The 20,355-nt window shown below is 36.0% G+C and overlaps 1 protein-coding gene across 2 annotated transcripts in view; it reads left to right on the top strand.

Moving 5' to 3' along the window:
• PPP2R5C (protein phosphatase 2 regulatory subunit B'gamma) overlaps window positions 1-20,355 on the top strand; it is a 75,085-nt gene that overhangs the window by 8,143 nt on the left and 46,587 nt on the right. Inside the window, exon 3 of one of the 2 annotated variants that reach the window (XM_053945054.1) lies at window positions 8,791-8,950. In XM_053945054.1, the coding sequence (XP_053801029.1) occupies window positions 8,791-8,950 (160 nt within the window). Of the gene's footprint in view, window positions 1-8,790; window positions 8,951-20,355 lie in introns of those variants that run through there. The other variant, XM_053945055.1, reaches the window with a different exon arrangement.

Genomic DNA, 20,355 nt, shown 5'->3' with positions numbered 1-20,355 from the left:
ATGTAGCTTTCTAGGGTTATTAGTTTGGGATTTTCCTCATAACATTAGCAAAAGAGGATTTAAAACCAAAACTATATGAAGTTGGGATGGATTTTCTCTTGAATCAGTTATAACTGATAGAAAATAAAATCTGTGGGCTTTGGAGTGGGTTTGTTTGGTTTTAAATTGGTGAGCCAACTTCTATAAAAAATTAATTTGAAAACTAATTTTTGATCATGTCTTCAAGTTCTGATTTTCTTTCCTAGAGAGATTATTTTAATGGGTTGATATAACCATTAAAAAACACTTGAGTGTATACACCCTTAGTATGAAATGAGAAGCTATTTGCTGGGTAAAGAGTTGCTATGTGTTAGTCTTAGAACATCAATGAAACTTTTTGTTTGTCTTTAACTTCTGTAATTTTTCTAGTTCCAATTTTTATTGACATGTTGGCTTTTTGATCTTGGGAACTGAAATTTCCTTCTGTCTTCCAAGCAAAGGCACCTTAATACTGAATAGTGGAGTTACCTTATGGTGTTTGTTATGTAACTTTAACATTATGCTTTTAAAATTAATGGTGTTATTAAAGTGTACCAGACACTGCTGTATACAAGTATTTTATTACCTAAAATGGGGCGCTTCTGAAAACAGGATCTTGTGCCCTTCTACTTCTTACACAAGGCTGACAACTACTTGTGTAACATATGAGGTGTGAGAACTGTGTGTGGTTTAGTACTTGCTATCCTCTGCTTCCTAATAGTGTTTTTAAGCTCTCTGAATCCTTCCTGAATTGAAGCAGCACAGCAATGAAGGTAAAGGCTGTTCTAATCAAAAGGAGCAAAGTGACTTTCAAAAATGGATACTAGCATTTTGTAACTAAAAACATCCTTTTCATCCTTTGTTTCAAATTGCTTCTCTTAAATTATTTACTAAGAGTTAAGGCCTACCACTCAGAGTACTCAGATGTACATTAACACATGTAATACAGAATTATTAGTGTAGTTATCTTTTAGAATACAAACAGTGAGAAAAAACAGGTAGCTGTTGAATCTACCAATATGTTTACAGACTACAAACATACATTGTGTGCATTTTTCCCCCCTCAATTTCATTTGAAACCAGAATAAATTTGTAATTCTAGACGTGGGATGGTAGGCCTTGGGGTTTTTTGTTTGTGTGTCCTTCCCTGCAACAGGCTTAGAGGGCCATTTACAGAAACCAACCAGCCAAAAGCTAGGAAAAAAGTCCTGGCCTATTCCTGAATATGCTTCTTAAAAGATGACTGCCAAATATTATAATTTGCTACACATTTATAGTGACTTTTATATACTTCCTCATCACTTCTCAATTTAGCAGTCTGAAATACTGACAAGTAAGCTCCTCCAGCGACATGTAAAATAAAAGCATGATGAGAGCCAAAGATGAAATGATTTGGTATAACAGTTCTGTAGAAGCAGCTACAGTTATTATTCATAGAATCATAGAATGGTCTGGTTGGAAGAGACCCACAAGATCATCTAGTTCAAACCCACCTGCCGTGGGGAGGAACACCTTCCACTAGACCAGGTTATTTGTCATGGACTACATCTCTCTCAAATAGCAACTAATACAAATACCAAATTGGTGGGCAGGAGGCGAAGTAAAAAAAGATTTCAATATGAGTGTGTGAAGTGAGAAGCTTCTATGAATAGATCAGGGAGCACAAAAATATGGACCTCAGTGGAAAAGCCACATGTGCCTTAGCTCATCAGTAGCTGTATATAATTAAAATTTACAGTGGAGTATAGCAGTTGGTGCCTAAAGTGAATGAGTTAGTGTGTGATTTCCTCCAAATGTGGGAACCTTACATATATATGTGTGCTTATGTGTATGTACGGATATATATATCTAAAAAGAACAAAGGTAGTTTTTGTTGTTTTGGGGTTTTGTCAAGTAAAAGGATGCTTCAGGCTCAAGAGAGAAATCATAATGAAAATCAATAACTAAAGTAATTTAAGCCAGGCCATCCTTTATCCAGATTCTTCATCCCTGTATTCATATAAATGTTTTAAAATAATACTTTAGACTTTATCTGGTTTAAATCTTATTTAATCAGCTAACTGGTGGTTACAGGTAATATTTTTTTTTTCTGAGGACATTTCTTGCTTTGAAATTTTGTGATAGAAGTTATGTTAGGAAACAAGTGTTGCATTGCTGCTTTTGTGAGGTACCAGGTGCTCACTGATGGTGGTGTTTCAGCAAATGCAAAGCAGTGTGAATCCACTTGAAGTCTGAGACTGGGCACCCTCTCGTCTTTGCCCGCTACTCTTGTGTTGAAAATCTGAGCTCAGAGTGAAGGGAATCAAATGTCAGCTTGTTCCTGGAGTAAATTAGTTAAAGCAAAATTAAGTTTACAAGAAGCAAATGGAAAACAAGCCTTATGCTACTGATATTTAATTGTGAATGTAGAATTATAGTGTATTCATGTCAAGGATGGAGCACACTAAGCTGAAACATGGGATTGGTTTGGTGTGTTGTAAGTCCAGTCTGTTACACAAAGCTGTGATGATACAATTCTTTAGAAGATAAAATTTGAGTCCTGTGTATAAGCAACTAACAGGAAATACAAGCAGTGCTTTGTGTTGTGAAAAATAAACAGCAGCAAGAAAGGCAGAAGAGCTTCAGCAAGTTGTGGATCAGTCTTCTAAAGTGGTTTGTGACTGTAAAGTTTGTTGTGGGCTCCACAGCAAAGAGGCCCAGATGGCCTTTGCTGCTTATAAGAAACATCCCAGTCACTGATGCAATTCAACAGACTCCATGCTGTCTCTGGCAAAACACTAAAGGGACTCCATGGCTGGACACACAACTGTTAAACAAGTACTACAGCATAAATCCATGAGTGCTAAAATATACAAACTTTGTCATTACTATCATGTTGAAAAGTTAATCTTTTTGCTTATCATTAGAACAGCATGGATGGACCCAAGCTTTAGGATGCAGCTCTTGCTGTAATAAAAACATTGTAAATTATGCTGAGATACACTGGATAGTAATCTCCAGCAGTAATCTCAACTACTGAGAGTGTTTAACAATAATAAGCATATTTGCTAGAAAGGAAGGTGCAAAGATCATTCTAGCAGCCAATCCAGGTATCATTCTGGCAAATGATTTCGTTGAGGAAGAACAATAGACATCTAAATTGCCATCTGTGTGAAACCACCCAAAGCCTTCAGCACTCTAAGCTGCCTCTCCAGAGACTCCTCCCAAAGTTGTCCATCCAGACTGGCTTGTGGTGGTAAAACTAGTGAACAATAATGGCATAATAGCAAGAATCTTCAACAAATAACTTCAGAAACATCTGCTGTCCAAAATAGTACCCTGCACAGATGTTGTTTCCCTGCCATTTTTAACTTGTTTATGAATCAGTGCTTACTTTTATGTATCCAGTGTATTCCATATCAAGCTTTGTATGGTTTGTACTGATTCTGTAAATTGAAAATATTGATGTTAAAAATCATATCTACTTGCTCCATAATAAACTCTGCCAGTACTTGCATGTACTAGAATTACTGCAGACTGTCTGAAAGCTCTGTCAGGCCTTATCTTTAATACCATTAGTAAAAGGAGTTTATTCTGATGTTATCCTCTTGGAAGTCATGGTGAATTGCTGCTGTTAACAGCACAGAATTGAAATCAGGTGACACATACTGCTCTCCTGATAGTGTTGTCTTGAACAACTTGCCTTGGTCCCAGCTGCTGATGTCACATGACCAGTCCACTTCCTGTAGGTATGGTGTGGATTTATTTACCAGGTTGATGACAGCTGGGCCATATGCCAGATACTGTGTGTCTTTATTCCCACCCCAAACCAGTAAATGAAGATCTGCAAAGGAGAGAGCTCTGTGGTAGTGTTCAAGATTCCTGGAGTGTTCAGAGATTTTCACACTACTTTGAAGTTACTGCAGAGGGGAAAATACCACATGGAAGGCTCTTTAGCTGCTCTCCACCCATTTTGACTCCTTGATCTTTGATTTCAGTTCTCATCTCAAGAGATTAAATTAAATTCAGCTTCTCAGCCTAATTACATTGATTATGTATTAAGCCTCAACCTGTTAGCCAAATTATTTTGGTTACATACTGGGCCCTCATACAGCTTTGAAAATCAAGTTGTTAATGTCCCTTTCATGTTTTGTGATGATCTGTGTTTAGTTTCAGTAACCTGTATTTCAATTTCATTGTAAGCATGGTTTAGGTGTAATTCAGAATGCTTTCCTAGCATTCTGAGGCTGTCTTGGCAAGAAACAAGCTCTTCTGGGTGCTGTAGATCAGACCTCTGTTTATCTTAATGAAAAATAAGTCCATGGAGGCTACTTATTATACCAAAAGGAGAAGAGGGAAGGGATTAATTCTGCATTGAAATAAGCATTTTCCCTCTGTTTCAGATGCAGACTGATGATTCTTTTAAAGTGTTCTGTGCTTTTTGCTCTGTGTGCTTCTATTTCACAGGAAACCCTAATCATGTGTGAATTGATACAGGGTTCACCTACCAGATTTCACAGTCCAGAGTTTTTTCTCAAGGATTTGTTGCTGCCATTGTGGAATGATGTGCACACTGTTATGAACTTGAATTCAGTGGTGGTACTTAGTAGAAGGTAGAAATTTGCATATTAGTCTTAGACTGGTCTCTGTAAAGAAACACCATATAGCCCACTGCCCAGCACCGTGTTTCTTCAGGCAGAGGATCTCTATTGCCTTGTGCTTAGGAGATCTGATTTTGTCACTAGGAAGCCATCCAGTTTTCTAAATCTTCTAGTGACAGATGCATCAAGGTGATTTTACTGTCATTTTCAAATCCTCACCCTGCTGTTATATCTTAGAAAGCAGTATGCAGACTTGCTGCATCGTTACAGAGTTGACCGCACTTTAGGCTTGCCTTGGTTTGGCTTTTGATTTTGTGGATCAGAAGGCTTTGTGTCCTTTGGTCTAATTCAGTTACTAGTGCTTTGAAAGTAAGGTCAGACAGAGTTCTTCTGGTTGCCCTTGTTTGTTGAGGTAGCTTGAATAGCATTTTTGGGAGACTGTCAGAAAGGGAAGAATAGGTTCTCCTGAAAGACTTATTGATGTATGTGGTATATAGGATGGATCCTCCTTCCAGGTCCCACCATACTCTCTCTTGTGTCTTAGATAGTTGTCCAAAAGTAAAAGTTGCATTGTGGGATGCTTGATGATGATGATCAGTTTAACTTAAAAAGAAAAATTGGCTGTAACTGTAGATGTGCTTGCTCTACTCATATCTTTCTTTCTGCAAACTTAGTGTTGTGTTCTTATCTTTACCTGCCTGTATAATGTCAGAAGAGTGAAAGAACCAACTTTGCTCAAAAGAGTGATGTTAAAAAAAGGAATGTACCACATCCTGCTTGATGCAGGATTCAAGGGATGAAGGGATGCAAGGGCAAGGGATCTGCCTTGAACTGTTATGACTGACAAAAAAACCTTCTCTCCTCCCCACCATTCACTCTATTGAATTAATTTTAAGCTTAGTCACAGTCACTGAGGAACATCAGCTGTATAGTTTCAAGTGTTAAAAACAGAATTTAAAAGTTGAAATCACTCTTTAGCTGATTGCCTTAATCTTCAAGTATGTATGTAAAGCTCTAGCTTTTCAGAAATAAATTGATCAGAAAACCTGAAGGTTGTGTTTTAATCACGATTTGAAGAAACATTCTCAATGTGACATTTTTCAGAGCAGTTTGTGCACATTTTCAGATGTTTATCAGCACTTTTGGAATTGAATGTGTCTGTCTATATAAACATTTGGGTAGGAGGGAGCTGTTTGCCAGAACAAAGGCAAGAATAGGTATTTCTTCTACTAGTCATAGAAAGAGAATTGATAAAAAGGTGTCTGTAGCTGGACTGTTCTGGTGTCAAATACATTGAACTGTTCACTGCTGTAGCAGAGTGTCCAGCACTTACTCTTGGGAGTTGTGATGTCTGTGCTAATTTGGTTTGTTACTGGGAGGAGGAAGCTGAGCTTGGCTTTTCTGTCTGAACTCAAATGCACTGTACTCTCATAGAAAGTGTGTTACCTTGAAATCTTTAGCAGATGAATACACAATTGTTAGTTGAATTAGTTTGCCTTTTTTTAAGAGATGTGGTTAAAATTGCTGAACTTCGTGGCTTAAGTTGACTTAATTCACTTTCTGGGTGCCCTTCTATCCAATGTTGTCTGCAAGCCCTGGAGGCCAGCTCTTCTGTGGTAGCGCCATAGTGCCAGTTGCAGAGGTCATTGGATGCAGCTGTGTGGCATTGAAATAATGGTTTAGAAATTATTCTGGCAGCTTTCTGGTATGTGCTGGCTGCCTGGAGCATGACTGAAAAGCAGGGGTGATCATGCTTGATGGTAGGAAAGAGGAGGAGATCTGATGGATAAATAGTCCAGTGATTCAGGACTAGAATTACTCTGGAGTCATCACTTCTAAATGGGAAGTTTCCATAGCAACAAAAAAAAGCTTTCTTTGAACATTTCTAATCAGAAATGTTACCCATCCTCTCAAATAACCACTTCTGGCTAATTTTAGAATTTTTCTGCAATTTAGAGTACTTGCTTCCTTCAGGTGTGTGCTACCTTAGGGTACTGTAGTGTGTGCATGTGTGCAGACACATGAGAGCACATGTTAATTTGAAATGGAGAATTTGTTTGGGAATAGAGGAAACAGGAAAATGGCTTTTCCTCTTTTAAGTAATGAAAAAATACAGGTGGCAGTGGAAAGTAGCCAGTTCAGAAAAACACCATTAGACTCAATAACAATATTGAAAGTACAGAATCCTGTGCATTAAAAATGTTTATGATGCATCTTAATTAACATTTATTGCTTAATACTCAGTAAGTCATAGTTTCCTAATTCTTAGTGCTGTTTTTCTTTTAGCTTCGTCTTAGTATTAATACTTATCAAGGATTAATATTTTTGTTTGTAATGCTTTTTAAAATTTCAATTAATGGACAGAAATTACCTTGCAGATCACTGTATTTCAGCATAAACATTTTCAAGCATTTAGAGTCTGAGATTAAAAAGTTAAATAGTCTGAAAAATGTAATGTAACAGGTATTACTTGTACATAAATTCTTTCAATTCGCTGATGTATTCCATTTTTACTGGAACAAGATCTAGAGTGTTTTTTGTAAGCGAGACTTATAATATTCACTGTACTGCCTCCCCCTTTTTTTCTATAAGGCTGTATAAGGGGTTTTGCTTTTATAATATTAAATTTGAAAAATGGTAATCTTAAATGAGTTTCATGAAATCTAAATGTTGCTCTCAGTCATCTTTGATACATTAAGTGCTATGTGTATAATACAATTGTTAATCTATTCTTGAAGTATATATTCTTTCATACTACTAGAACAAAATTTGAATGAAATTACTTTGAGTTATCTTTTGAGTCTCCAAGAGATATGTAGATATTTATGTATGGTAACATTTCCATGCACACTGAATGTATGCTCTACAAGACTATGCAAATTGTTGATGAATAAGCTTTTCTGGAAATACTTTTCAGAACATGAAGAAAATTGGTTTCCCTTGTTTTAGCACTATCTCTATGAAAATGCCACAGATGTTATTCCATGCAGGAATGAAGCTGCTTTCATACCTATAACATTTAGCAAAATTCTAATTAAATCAAGTCAAACTGCCAAAGTACCAGTGTTACAACTTGATTTCCATCATTAATCCTATTCCCATCTGATTTTTTCCCCTACTGCTTATCTTGTGGGCACTTTCTGAGAAGAGTATGGTCTTTACTGTAAGGAAGAAGTGCCAAGGTATATTTTAAGATGTGTGTGCTTCTAGTTTGCAAATTTGAGAGACTTCTACCGCAAATTAAGGGCCTGCAAAATGAATTACAATATTGCAGCAAGAGGTCCTTGTCAGCTGTTTCTATAATTTTAGCGTAGATCACTCCTAGATGTTTTATCATTATAGTAATGAATGTCATGAAATTATTCATATTTTGAAAGTTAACTATTGCCTCCTTTAAACCTGCTTTTCCTCCTTCAAAAAAAAAAAAAAAAAAAGGAAAAAAAAGGTAATGAAGGCAGCGCCACAAGTTCTGACAGGCTTTTGTTAATGATGCATTTTATTCACCTTGAGAGAGAGCCCTGGCAATTGTAGTCAGTGAAATAACAGCAAATTGAAAACCTGTAGTGGGAACCATTTTTCTGGATTTATGTTATAAACTTCATACAGAGGTACAGTGACAATCTAATAAGAATTATTACAGTAAAAGCAACTTGCTTTGAGTAGGCAGTAAACCATGTTTTCAAAGCTGTTAAGGCTACTACAATAGTAATACTCCTTTAATTTTGTATCAAAGCGTGACTGCCCTGGCCAAGCTTAGGACTCTGGCAGCAAGGCACAGGATGAATAGGCATGAAAGGTTCACCTGCTGTAAATAGACAAGTTTCTCTGGTCCCTTTGAAAATGAACTTAAATACCTAGGAGACCTGAACTTCTCAGGAGGGGAGCGGTGAGAGTAGCTGAGGAACTACATTATTTGAAAATTTCTTTTCAGTTGTCTGGTAACTTCAAATAAATGGGCTACTGCATGTACCAAGGTGATCTGTTCCCATCTGTATGAGGGCTATTGTACAGAAATGAATGCTGAAAAGATGAGCAGAACAATAGGTGGCAATACATTCAGAGGATGAGGGATACAATAGTTTAATTAAAAGCATATTCATTTTCAGTTATTTCTGTGACAAAAATGGCTTTTTAGAAGATTTTCCTTTCTAAGTTCAGCTGTAATTAATTGCTTTAATTTCTTTTTAAACAGGTGTCAAACAAAAAATCAAATAGCACTCCTCCCCCAGCACAACTATCTAAAATCAAAGTACCAGCACCACAGACTGTAGTGAAGAAGGAAAAGCGTCAGAGTTCTTCAAGGTTTAATGTTAGCAATAACAGGGAGCTTCAAAAACTGCCAGCTTTAAAAGGTATGTCTTTCCAAAGTAGAATTATTCTTGTGGGGAAATTTGGGCACGAGACCGAGAAGCACCTCAGCTGTCATACCTCTAATATCTGGACAGCATACATAATACATCAAGTATGCACATCTGCAAACTGCACATACTTGCACTGGATGGTTTTTTCTTTTGTTTTATCTGCACTTGAGGACTTCCAGTATGTTGCCTTCTTAGCAATCAGTATAGGCAATGTCTGTGTGACAGCATATTCACTCATCTCACATAAAAGCAGAATATTTGGTATCTCTTTGAAAGTATTAGGCATCTGTCCTCAGAGAAGTATGCTCAAACCTTGCTTCATTTGTGCTAAAATTTCTCTTGACACTGTTAGAAGACCTGGTCTATCACTTGGATGGGTCTGTTTTTCCTGAGCATGGGTCAGGCAGAGTGGTGCCTTATTAGTGCATATGAATTTTTCCTTCATTGATTTTAAGTTTTTTTTTTATCTCTTAGATTTATATTTACTTCCATCTGTGCCAAAAAGATGATGATAATTGATGGGTCTTCTCTTACTAACCCAGCTTTTATCATCTTTATTTGCTCTGAAGGCTTATTTACAGGAAACAAAAAAAGGCAGTTTTCACGTGCAGTTTGTACTGCTTTACAGTGTTCAAGATTGGCAGTGAAAGCCTAATAGGTCACTGAAATGTTGTAGTACTGCTGTAGGCAATGTGAAATTATTGGGAAAATTATTGTATTCTTTCCTTCATTCATCATTTTCTTAATATAATATATTAGTGTTTCTTGAAAATAAACTGCTTCTCAGCCTGTCTGAATTACACTGCATTTCATTCAAATCAAATTAGATTGCAAGATTTTTCTCTTCACACAGATACTGTTTTTACAAAAAAAAATCTGAAACATTGTCCATCATGTTAATTTAGCAGCCTATATACAAGATGCTTAATATGTTTACTATATTTCATGACTAAACTACTGCTTATTTAGTTAGTTAATTTCAACCTATTTACTAAATTTTTAATAAGACTATTTAACACCACAGATTATGAATAATATGTTCTGTCTTTTAAACGGATGTAGAAGGCTCATGCACAAGCTGTGACAACCAGGGCATGAATGACATAAGCAAAAGACACTGTATTAAAGTAGTGATTTTTATAAGAAGTTATGCATACAGCCACATTGACTGGCATAGCCTTTTGTTCAAAGGCACAAAGAATATAATTTGTTTCTTGGTCCTATTTTAAATACAGTGGTTCTGGTAGTGCTTGGGACTGCAGCTCAGGGATACCAGAACTGAGCATACAATTAGAAGCAGTGTGGACAGAGAGCTGGAAATGGGGGAAAATGAGTGCAGATTGGACAGGGGAGAACTAATCCATCCTACAGTGGTGAAGTTTAGGATCTGTTTCTACTTTGGCTATGATGCTGTTTAAAGCCGTGAGCCAGTGAAGTGCAGAAGAATGCTCACTTGTAGTTGGAAGAGGGAGGAGTAAAAAAAAAAAAAAAAAGAAGAAAATTCTTATAAACTTTCTGAGGTATTTTTTCAGAGCATTCTAGCACTTTTTGACACAGTGTACCTATTTGGGAAGAAATGGTAGGAGTATTGTGCATTGTAATTGCCTTGAGTCTGCAATGACTCCCCCACCCTCAGGTGAAAGGAATGAAAAGATCTTGAGCTTCTCCCTGGTGGATGCCTGATGCTGTCTGTACGTCCCCAGGTTGTCAAGGGCCAGACTTTGTTACGGAGCGCTGGTGCAATTGTTGATCTAGTTGAGGGGTAGTAATTGCCACCTTTCACTAGTGAAGGTAGTAATCCTGGATCATACCAGATGTCTGCATAATGGCTGTGCTCACTGCATGTGCTTACTCCTGATGTAATTCGAGCCTGCTGGGGTTGCTGAGACTGTTCGAGAGTCACACTGTTCCTCTAAAAGATACTTGACTTGATGTGCATTTAGTGGGTCAAGCGAATCTGGGAAACTTTCTTTTTTGATATCTTTAAGTGTGTTTTCTAATGTCTGTGTCTGGACAGGAGTTAAATGGGACTGGCAGGCTATAATTTAAAGGACTGAAATGATTAAGACAGGTTTGACTTCTATGAAGTGCTGGGAAGAACATAGTGTTCCTTCAGGTTAGCTGCACTTAACCAGCTTTCAAACTGCTATTATTCATAACAGATGGCTGTATTTCTATGGCTGCAGTACCTGGGGAACCTTTCTTTTGTTTGTAGTAGAGCAAGATGTGTATTTTCTTACACATGTTGCACTGACTCCTGTGTGGTGTAATGTACTTTACATGCGACTGTATTTCAAGCACAAATCCAGAATGGAGTTGTCTTTGCATACTTTAAGGTCCGTATTAGACATGTGAAAGCTTGTAACTGGTAAGATCTAAATGACCTGTGGTATTGGTGAGATAACCACCTTTCTTCTGTGCCACAGGTCTGGAGATGAGGTCAGCAGATCACTTGAAATAGTGGGAGGGAAAGGAGGAGCTGCCAAGGTGGCTTTTCATCAAGACTTCTTATTTAAGAAATAGCTTTTTGATCTTCAGGCATGCTGCAGACTTTCTCTTGGGTGTTATACCAAAGTGCTGATGATAAGCTTCTGGAAATACCAGCATATTTGCCCTGGTGACTGGTATTAGTGTGCTATGATTTGTGTTCACTGGAGCAACTTATGATTAATGTTATGCACCCTCAGATGATCTAGGAAATGGAGGAGCAGGATAGCTCAGATAATGCACAAAGAAAAGGAAATAGATTATGAATTAAAAGGTTCGAAGAAGAGACCTGAACGTAGAAAAGAGAAGTCTCTGATGTAATTGGCTTGTGGAACATCAAGATCCATATATTAGCAAAGCTGCAAACTAGTGAAGCTCCCTGCAGCACAGTGCAGTGCAACCTGATTCAGTTGGGTAGAACAGGTAGCTTGTCTGCCCACAGATAATCTAGAAGTATCTCTGGAGAAGTGCCTTCAGAACAGTGTCAAACATCTTGAAAAGATCTTACCTATTTTCACCAAAAAAAGAAAATTTTTTTTTTCCAGCAAACTTGTGCTTGTTGATTTCTGCTCATCCAGTTCCATTTGTTAGCTAACTTTGGTAGTACAGGTACTTAAGTTACAGAAAATTGATTTCTGCTTTAAATTGTTAATTGAGAAAAAATTATACTGGACTTAAAGATGTGTTTTGTTTTATTTTATTGTGGTTTGAAAGCTTGAAGATTAATGCTTTGTTTATATCAAATATAAATGGCAAAGGCTGCTTCAGCCTTCAGAAACTTAGCAGTTTCTTCATTTTTGGTTTCCTAAGAAAGCAGTTACTAATTCACGTTAAAATATGTAACCCAAAAAAAATTTTTTTTTGTTGTTTGGATGCTCACTTCAGCTTTATGCAAGAAGCTTGAATTCATTGTTACATTACTGGTAATTTTTTCACAGTAAATGAGATTTTTAACTATGCAAACAGGTGAATGTATTTGTACATTATTTTGCATGAATGTGCTGATTTTAGTAAACAGTAAATGTAGTAAACTGTAAAATAGAAATGACTGTACAAAGTGGTGAGATTTTTAAGGTTGTTGTCTGAATCTTACATATCTTACAATATGTAAGAAAATGTCACAATGAGAATTTTTAAATATAATATTAAAACACCCTAACTAGGATAAAATATTTCATGCACTGTCAAATACAGTTGTGTCACAAGTCTAACTTTAACCTTCAAGTAATACTCATTAAAAGGAATGTTCTCTGTCAGTTCTAGAATAACAAATTTGAAAAAAGAAGTCAGTACTACTTAATATTCTGAAACGTTGCAAACTTTCCCAATGAACATATGTTAGTCATGCATATGTAAATTTGGGCACGATTCAAAAATACGTTTTTCTTGTAGCATTTTCATATATACTTTTTTAAAACTGGGTAAAATCCTTTTACAGCCATATAAAGGCCTCTTGAGATGCAATGTCGTGATTTAGTTTGTGCGTTTGGGATTGAGGTTTTTTGTTGGTTTTATTTGGGGTTTGGGGGTTTCTTTCAGATAAATTGAACATTATTAGATATGATAGAGATTGGATATCAACTTTTATTTTCAAATATAATTCTGAATTTATTTTAGAAGTTATTTATTTTAGAAGTTATTATTTACCTCTTAGAGTTGGACTTTTGATCTCAAACATGTGGATTCTTTTAAGCATTTTTATGAAGGTGGGAAGAAATAAGCTGCATTGATAGATGAGGACATATGTACTGACTTTGAGTGCTGAGAAGTATAGAACTGGTTTTTCAATGTAGAGTATCTGCATGTGATAGGATTAAACAGATTCTGGTATTTTGTTGCTGAAGATCTTGCCACACATTTTGATCAGTCCTGGTTTTGATTTTCTGGTGATGTCAGTTTCTGCTTTAGCACAGTTTCAACCTTAGAAGTACTATTAGTCATATCTATTTGAAAAACCCCAAAACAACACAAAACCCCTACTCAATAAAAGTGGAGGGGTGGAAAATAAATGAACATGACAGGTCATTTTTCTGAGCACATTTCATGCAGAGAGCATGGTTCTTGTTTTTCTTCAAGCAGAGACTTCAGAGCTCTGCCAAATTCTGACTCTGTTCTGTGTAAAAGAACATCAGGGTGGTGTCTCAACTTGTCTGCCTTTGATACAGGACTCTGATAGGGAGGCAAGCATTATTAAAGCTTTCCTAATGTTTCTAAGTTGTAAATGGCTGTCTAGGAGATAGCTCTGTTTTCATCATCTGTAAATTATTAAAGTCTGTTGAATCAAAATTGCAGAAGAGGTGATTCCAGTTTGAGTCTGATACCTAAAAAAACAATTGTACCAAATTTTGTTTGATAAAACTGTTAAAATAATGAGAAAGGAGGAAAAAGTGAGAATCGCTGAAGAGTTCAGAAATGTAAAATTATTCTGTGTTTTTCTCAAGTGCAGAGTACCAATAAGTAAGCAAAACTGATATCGAGTGAATGAGAGAAAGCAAGTGAAGTTTTGTTCTCGGTACTGTAAAGAAATTGAACTAAGTATGTTGATAATTTCTACAAACTTATATTGGAATACATTTAAACTTAAGCAGAGTGTGTTACCTATTCATTTAAAACTAGCATCTATTTTCATTATACAAAAGAGACTGACTGGATATGTGCAATATAATTGAGTTTGTGAGAATCATGGCACTAATGGACTGCTTTGGGGTTTTGAGGAGCATTTTTTTACGTAAGCTGCTGAAATTGGAGATCTCAATGTTTAAGATCACTTTTATTGCAGAAACCTACTCCTGCCACTTTTAATTTATGTAGAGGACAAATATGCAGTACTTTGGCCTTTCCAGTTTAATTGCACTTCCTATGTGCATGCATGGCAATTAAGGAATTGTGTCCAGCTGCAAGGTGGTAGCATTCCTGTTTAGATAAAAGTATTTTATGCAAAGTAAGATGGTAAATTAAACAAGATAATTTACCCTAATACGTAATTCATTTAAAAGGCAAGACACTGAGGCAAAACAAATTAAATACCAATGAATGCAGCTTTGTAAAACAGATCATTCTCCTCTCCCTCTATGTGACCTATAATGGAGTAACTCAGTATGCTTAATGCTGTCCTTCTGGTCCTGACTGTGTTTGTGCTTTTATAGGTTTTTTTGGCAGCCCAATGTTATATTTAATTTATTGAAACAAAAGTCCATAATGGAAAATACTGCAGAAGCTTGTTCTTTCCTATATCAGTATGGTTGACTGTATGAATTGTCAGTGAATGTATGTATTGTGTTATGTGAAGGAACTGTGGAGGCTCTTTGTCCTGTTACTTTAGTAAATTTGTCCTTGAACTTTGACTTTAAAAGCATTATGAGTATGTGTAAACAGACTTTCCTGTACTGATTTTTCTTTTAAATGTTTAAAATAATCATTAAAATATCTGTGGTAAGCATGTACATTTCTTAAACCAAAAGCTGTCAATTGTTTGGTGTTCATACAGGAACATACGATCTATCAATGGTTTTAAAGTAATTAATATTAAAATATTTAAAAATTATCCAGTCTGAATTGCTATGTAGCATTTTAAAGATTAAGAAGCATGATAGGTAATGAATGAAGAACTACCAAAACAAAAAAAGGTTGTAGAGGAAAACTACTTTACTTGAGTGTGTGAATTCTTTTCCTTCAGCTAGTTTTACATGAAATCATAGGCTCGGATTAATGAGCCATTTTTCATTTCAACTGCCCTATCAAACACCTACTCATTAGTCAGTAGCTGAAAGTGTTAGAAGAATGCACTACATCTGTCACTGGCAGCATTTCCTACCAAACTTGTTTGCACTGAAGTTTGGATAGAATCCATAAAAATAGGATTTAAAATGTGGTATTGTCTTATTTTCTAGATTCTAACCTGTCTCTGAATTCAATTTAGATCTCTCTTAAAATGCCTTTTATTATGCCCTCATTCACAAATGGAACATTTTGTTCCATTGCATAGATCCTCATTATAATCAGACCTACACATTTTTGCTGCTGCACTGAACTTCTTTCTTCTTCAGACCTCTACAGATCAAACATTGAATTTATACATGTGAATATCAATCAGTGGTTGTTGGATTGATAACTAGACCAGGCTAGTTAGCCTGGTCTCCAACTTTTACTCTTAAATGCTATTTTTACACTTTATTTCTTAAAAGTGGTAAGTGTGACCTATGTAATAAGGCCACAGACATCAGTGGGTTTGGTGTTATTTTGGTGGATTTTGCACAGGGCTTGATGAAAATAGTGTGCTAGTATTTAAAATGAGCTTCTGCAATCTGCTGTAGGAATTACTTTTTTGCACCAATGCTATTTTAAAAGCAGGTTTCTTTTAAGGTAATGATTTTGTGTTGTACAGCTTTCTAAACTCAACCAATATCTACTGTTTTTTCTCCCTATCCCCACTCACAAAACTTCTTGAGTATACAAGATTGATTGAAGGAAAACTTGGCACTGTTTGCTACAGTGTGCTACAGTGACTATGCAAATATTAGGAAATCCAGATAGAGACAGGAAATCCAGTCACAAACAGACGTTTACCAATTCCTCTTTAACTAAATTTTGCTATACTAGGAGGAGTGAATATTATACATTTTTCAATGAGGAATTGTCTTTACCATGCTTCAGTCTTGGGAATTTTTTAAGGAAGCTGCATGATACTTCATATCCTTTCATTTATCCAGGTAAGTATATTTTTCTTATCTCTTTATTTCTTTTGATAGCTATGTATTAACATGGTGTTTACTGCCTCTGTTTCCTCGAAGAATTTCCTCTTGGCTGTTGTCCTTTGGATTTGAGTCAGAACCTAGAAGGAGAAGCCCATATCCTTCCTATTGCTACATGTTCTCCTCCAGAACGTGTAGTATCCAGTACCTTTCCTTCTCTAAAACAGTTACTGTTTTTGAGTAACTCACTGTTCAGGGTTGTGATGTGACCCACGTTTTCTTATAGCCTGACATCATATGAGAACAGTAAGTTTAGTGTAGGCTATAATTGGAGGGGGGGAAAAGTAAATGACATTGCTCCTACCAGAAAAAGCAAGTCATGTTTATTCTTGTCCCTTTTTTGGGTGTCTGTCTGGTGGGCCAGATAATGGAATCAACATGGCTCAAACTCAGCCTTTTCTCATTTTAACTGTGCAGTTTCCTAATCTGGTTCAGCCACGGAGCTGCACAAAGCCTTGTACAGCACAGTACAGACAGTTGGGCACCTGAGCCTCAGAAGAGAGGGGATTGCAGCAGTAGCTCCTATAGGCTTAGCTCAGCTTAGACTGCCATGGAACACAGTCTAAGTTAGCAGAAAACTAACCTGACAATAAAGTGGCTTTCTCTTGTCTTAGGGGACTACACCAGCTCAGCTGTGGGTCTGATGACCACTGAAGCAGATGAGAGCAAAGTATTTTCAAATGTAAAGCAGAGAGGCATGCAAGGAAGGGGCGTGAAGCAGCCTGCAACAAGGCTGGCTTAGGTTGATGAGGAATAGCAATTTCAGCAATTGTGCCTTTAGTAACCTTAGAGCTCAGACTAAATATCTTCTCTTCCTCTCTCAATCAAAAAGTGAAAACTTATATAGTCTGAAAGGTAACCAAGCCAAGTGTCTTCATGTAAACAGAAGTTCATGCAATTGTAATTGTCTTATGTTGTTGATTCTACCATTATCAGTTAAAATAGTAGGTGGTGTGGAATGGAAATAAAGGCAACCTTTGGGCAGGTGAATTTGCTATATGTGTACGGGGTTTGTTTTTAAAATCAATAACCCAAATGGAGTATTTGTTTTTGAAGAAGTGGTACATAGGCTCCAAGAGTATTCATTAGCTATAATGCTGAATCCTAACTAAAGGATCTTTAAGATCCCTTCCAACCAAAATTCTATAATTCTAAAAAGTTACACAGTTGTATCCTGAGACCTTTATAGGATTTTTCCTTCATTCCCATCATTGGAAAGTTAGAAGTGATAAGCAGGGCTCAGAGGAAACCTGTAATAGCTACAATTTCACTACGTTGTCAATATGGTTTTTTGTTCATTTAATTCTAAAAATGGATAGCTGAAGTTAATACTGTTTTTCATTTTCTTGCAACAGAAATGTCTTCATAAATTTGTTAAAGTAAGCTCTTCTTCTTCCCATTGATATTCATTAGCTCTGCTCCACTTGCACTAATATTCTTTCCCTTCCATTATAAAGTCAATTCCTAACTCAATTTTGTTTGCAATTTTTTTCCCAAATGAAGTTGCTCAAAATAATTCAACTTAAGTAAATATTTTCCTTTGGTGGCAAATCAAATATTTTAAGACTGAAACAAAGGGAGGGTATACAAACCTCCTGAGCAGAATGTACTCTCAATCTGTGTAATGGTGAGAAGACTGCAGATGTTGTTAACCAGCAAAAGGTCTTAGGAAGACCAAAGTACTTCAGCTTCACCAGTGCCCTGTCAGAATTACACCAGAAATACACTGGTTTATGGGTGTTTTAACCAGTTTCTCAGTGGTTTTTAAAGTACTGGACTCAGACCTAACAGAGTCCAGCAAAAAAGAAGAAATGAGAACATTTCTGCAAGAGAAAACTTCTGAATGTGACTGAGTCCTCTCTGCCAATTGGACTGCTAGCTCTGTGAATGTCACATTTATTCTCTCTAATGAATAATTTTCTAGGGGGCTTGACTCTTAAACCATTACCTAAAATTTGCTAATGAACCTCCAACAATGAAAGTCATGCTTATGTATAAATTAGGAAATGGCACTGTAAGTAATATTCCCTTTTTGCTGTCTTGTGAAATTGTGGCCACAGGGACAGCCTTCCTGGCCATTTAATCTTTGCAGGCAGTTTCAGAGAGACAGAAGCAGCAGCTGACCATTAAAGTAGACATGAGTAGAGAGGAATGATAGAGCAGCTGTTCTTAAATATATAGTTACCAGATAAACTGGAATTTTAAACCTTATTTTTGCCGCTTTGTACTGTGGTTTATTACAATAAAATAATCTAATTCTGCTTTAAGATCAGGAAAAGAAACACACTTTGCTACAAGATCCTGCATGTGAAAATACTTTAAAAAATACCAAATTTGTTTAGTTTTTTCCTTCATCCACCAAAATCTTGTAGCAAACCTTGTTGGAGATCGGTCTTGGTTTTATTTTTTAATCTAGTTTTTTTTAAGGCATATGTCTATGGTAGCTTTTTGTTTTACAAGGCTAAAACTCACATTGAACTTGGTGATTTTAAAGGTCTGTTCCAGCCTTGATGATCCTATGATTCTAAGGTATACTCAAAGTATAAATAGATAAAAAACATGAAGTTTTTGAGGATACACCTTCCCTGGTTTTGCCTACATTGTAAGGACAAAGGATTTGAATCTCTGTATTCTTAGAGAAAAGGTCTAAAAAGTTCACATGGTTTGTTTTGATGTTGTCAAAAGCAGAATCAACTACATTTATGTCACACATTACGTTTGGTCATTTTTTAAATTACTGGAAACTTTGCAGTCTTTTTTTTTTTTAAGTGTGCTTATTGTGAGAGGATTTCATTTAATTTCTAACCTCTAACCTAACCTATTCTTTGAGGTAGGATGCATTTACTGTTTGTAGTGAATATAGAAAAATTAATTCCTTCCACCTCCGTAATTATTCTTTAAAGTACTGGGATATTTAAAGTTCTGAAGTCAAGGCCATTCTATTTAAAAACAAACAAACCAACAAACAACCAACCCATACACCACATCAAACAGAGGAGCTTTATTTTTTTTAACTAAGTAATATTTTAAAGATTTATTGTCTTTGGGCTTTCTCATCAGGTTTACATCCAAGATGTACTACTTCAAATTGGGCCTTGTCAGCAATCATTAAATCCAATTGATTTCTTTGTGTGTCTTATGGATGATATTCTTCTTTTTTATATCCCAGTTAGTCTTTTCCCTTCACCAATTGAAAAATATTCTGTACAGCTCTCTTCAATACACCTTTGACAGTGTATTATTGTAATGTGATGTAATTTTTCTAACCAGGTACACATATGCCCTATAATTTGTTTTTATTTCAAATTTTCATCAGCAAGTTACCTAATGAAATCAAGTGTCTTCTGATGTGCACCCTTTTTTTTTTCCTTTCTTTCTTTTTTGAGCAGATATAAGTTAGATTCAGTAATCTACATACTCATTTGCACTAGTATGTGATACACAGTATTTGGGGAAAAGGACAGATTCGGAGACAGCACAAGTAACAGTGCCAGTTTCTCTGAACATCACTCCCAGCAGACAAAATGGTCCTTTAAATAGCTCATTGTAAAAATAAATGTGCAAGTCTCATATGACAAAAAAAAGGCAGCTCACAGTTTTGTTGTAAATACCTTAAATAATTGAACTAACAAACCCAGAAATTGTTATGCTGTGCTTTTTTTTTTTAATTGTATTTCTGAGATTCTGCAGGAAAACTTCTTCCATATGCCTATATAGTGCTTCTTAGCTTCTTTCTTTACTTTTCAGTAATAGTTTAAAAAGTTATTTATAATTACTGATCTTTTTAGAAAGGAAAACCAGTATTTTGCAATATCCAAATTTAGGAACATTAACATAAACTGAAGGCAGATCCATTTCTAGATTGATAGAAGTATCCAGGTCCGTTTCTAGATTAAAATAAATATTCAGCATGAAACATGAGGTTTTCATCTGCTGCTTGTCATATATATGTATTTTTATTCGTAATGTACATACTAGTAACCAGTGGTAAAACAGTGCAAGGAATGTTTATGAGGTTTTATATTTCTAAATCAGCAGTAATAATCCAAGGACCTGTATCTTACTGAACTAACTACCTTTTGTTATGGCCCTTGAAAGCTAAAGTTGCAGATGTTTCCCTCGGTGGTGTGTTTTTCCACGGTTAAACTGACCATTGGT

The sequence above is a fragment of the Vidua chalybeata genome, chromosome 6 (genome assembly GCF_026979565.1).
Source record: "Vidua chalybeata isolate OUT-0048 chromosome 6, bVidCha1 merged haplotype, whole genome shotgun sequence".
NCBI lineage: Eukaryota > Metazoa > Chordata > Aves > Passeriformes > Viduidae > Vidua > Vidua chalybeata.
The sequence above is the reverse complement of the archived record's forward strand: the minus strand, read 5'-3'. Positions and strand labels throughout refer to the sequence as shown.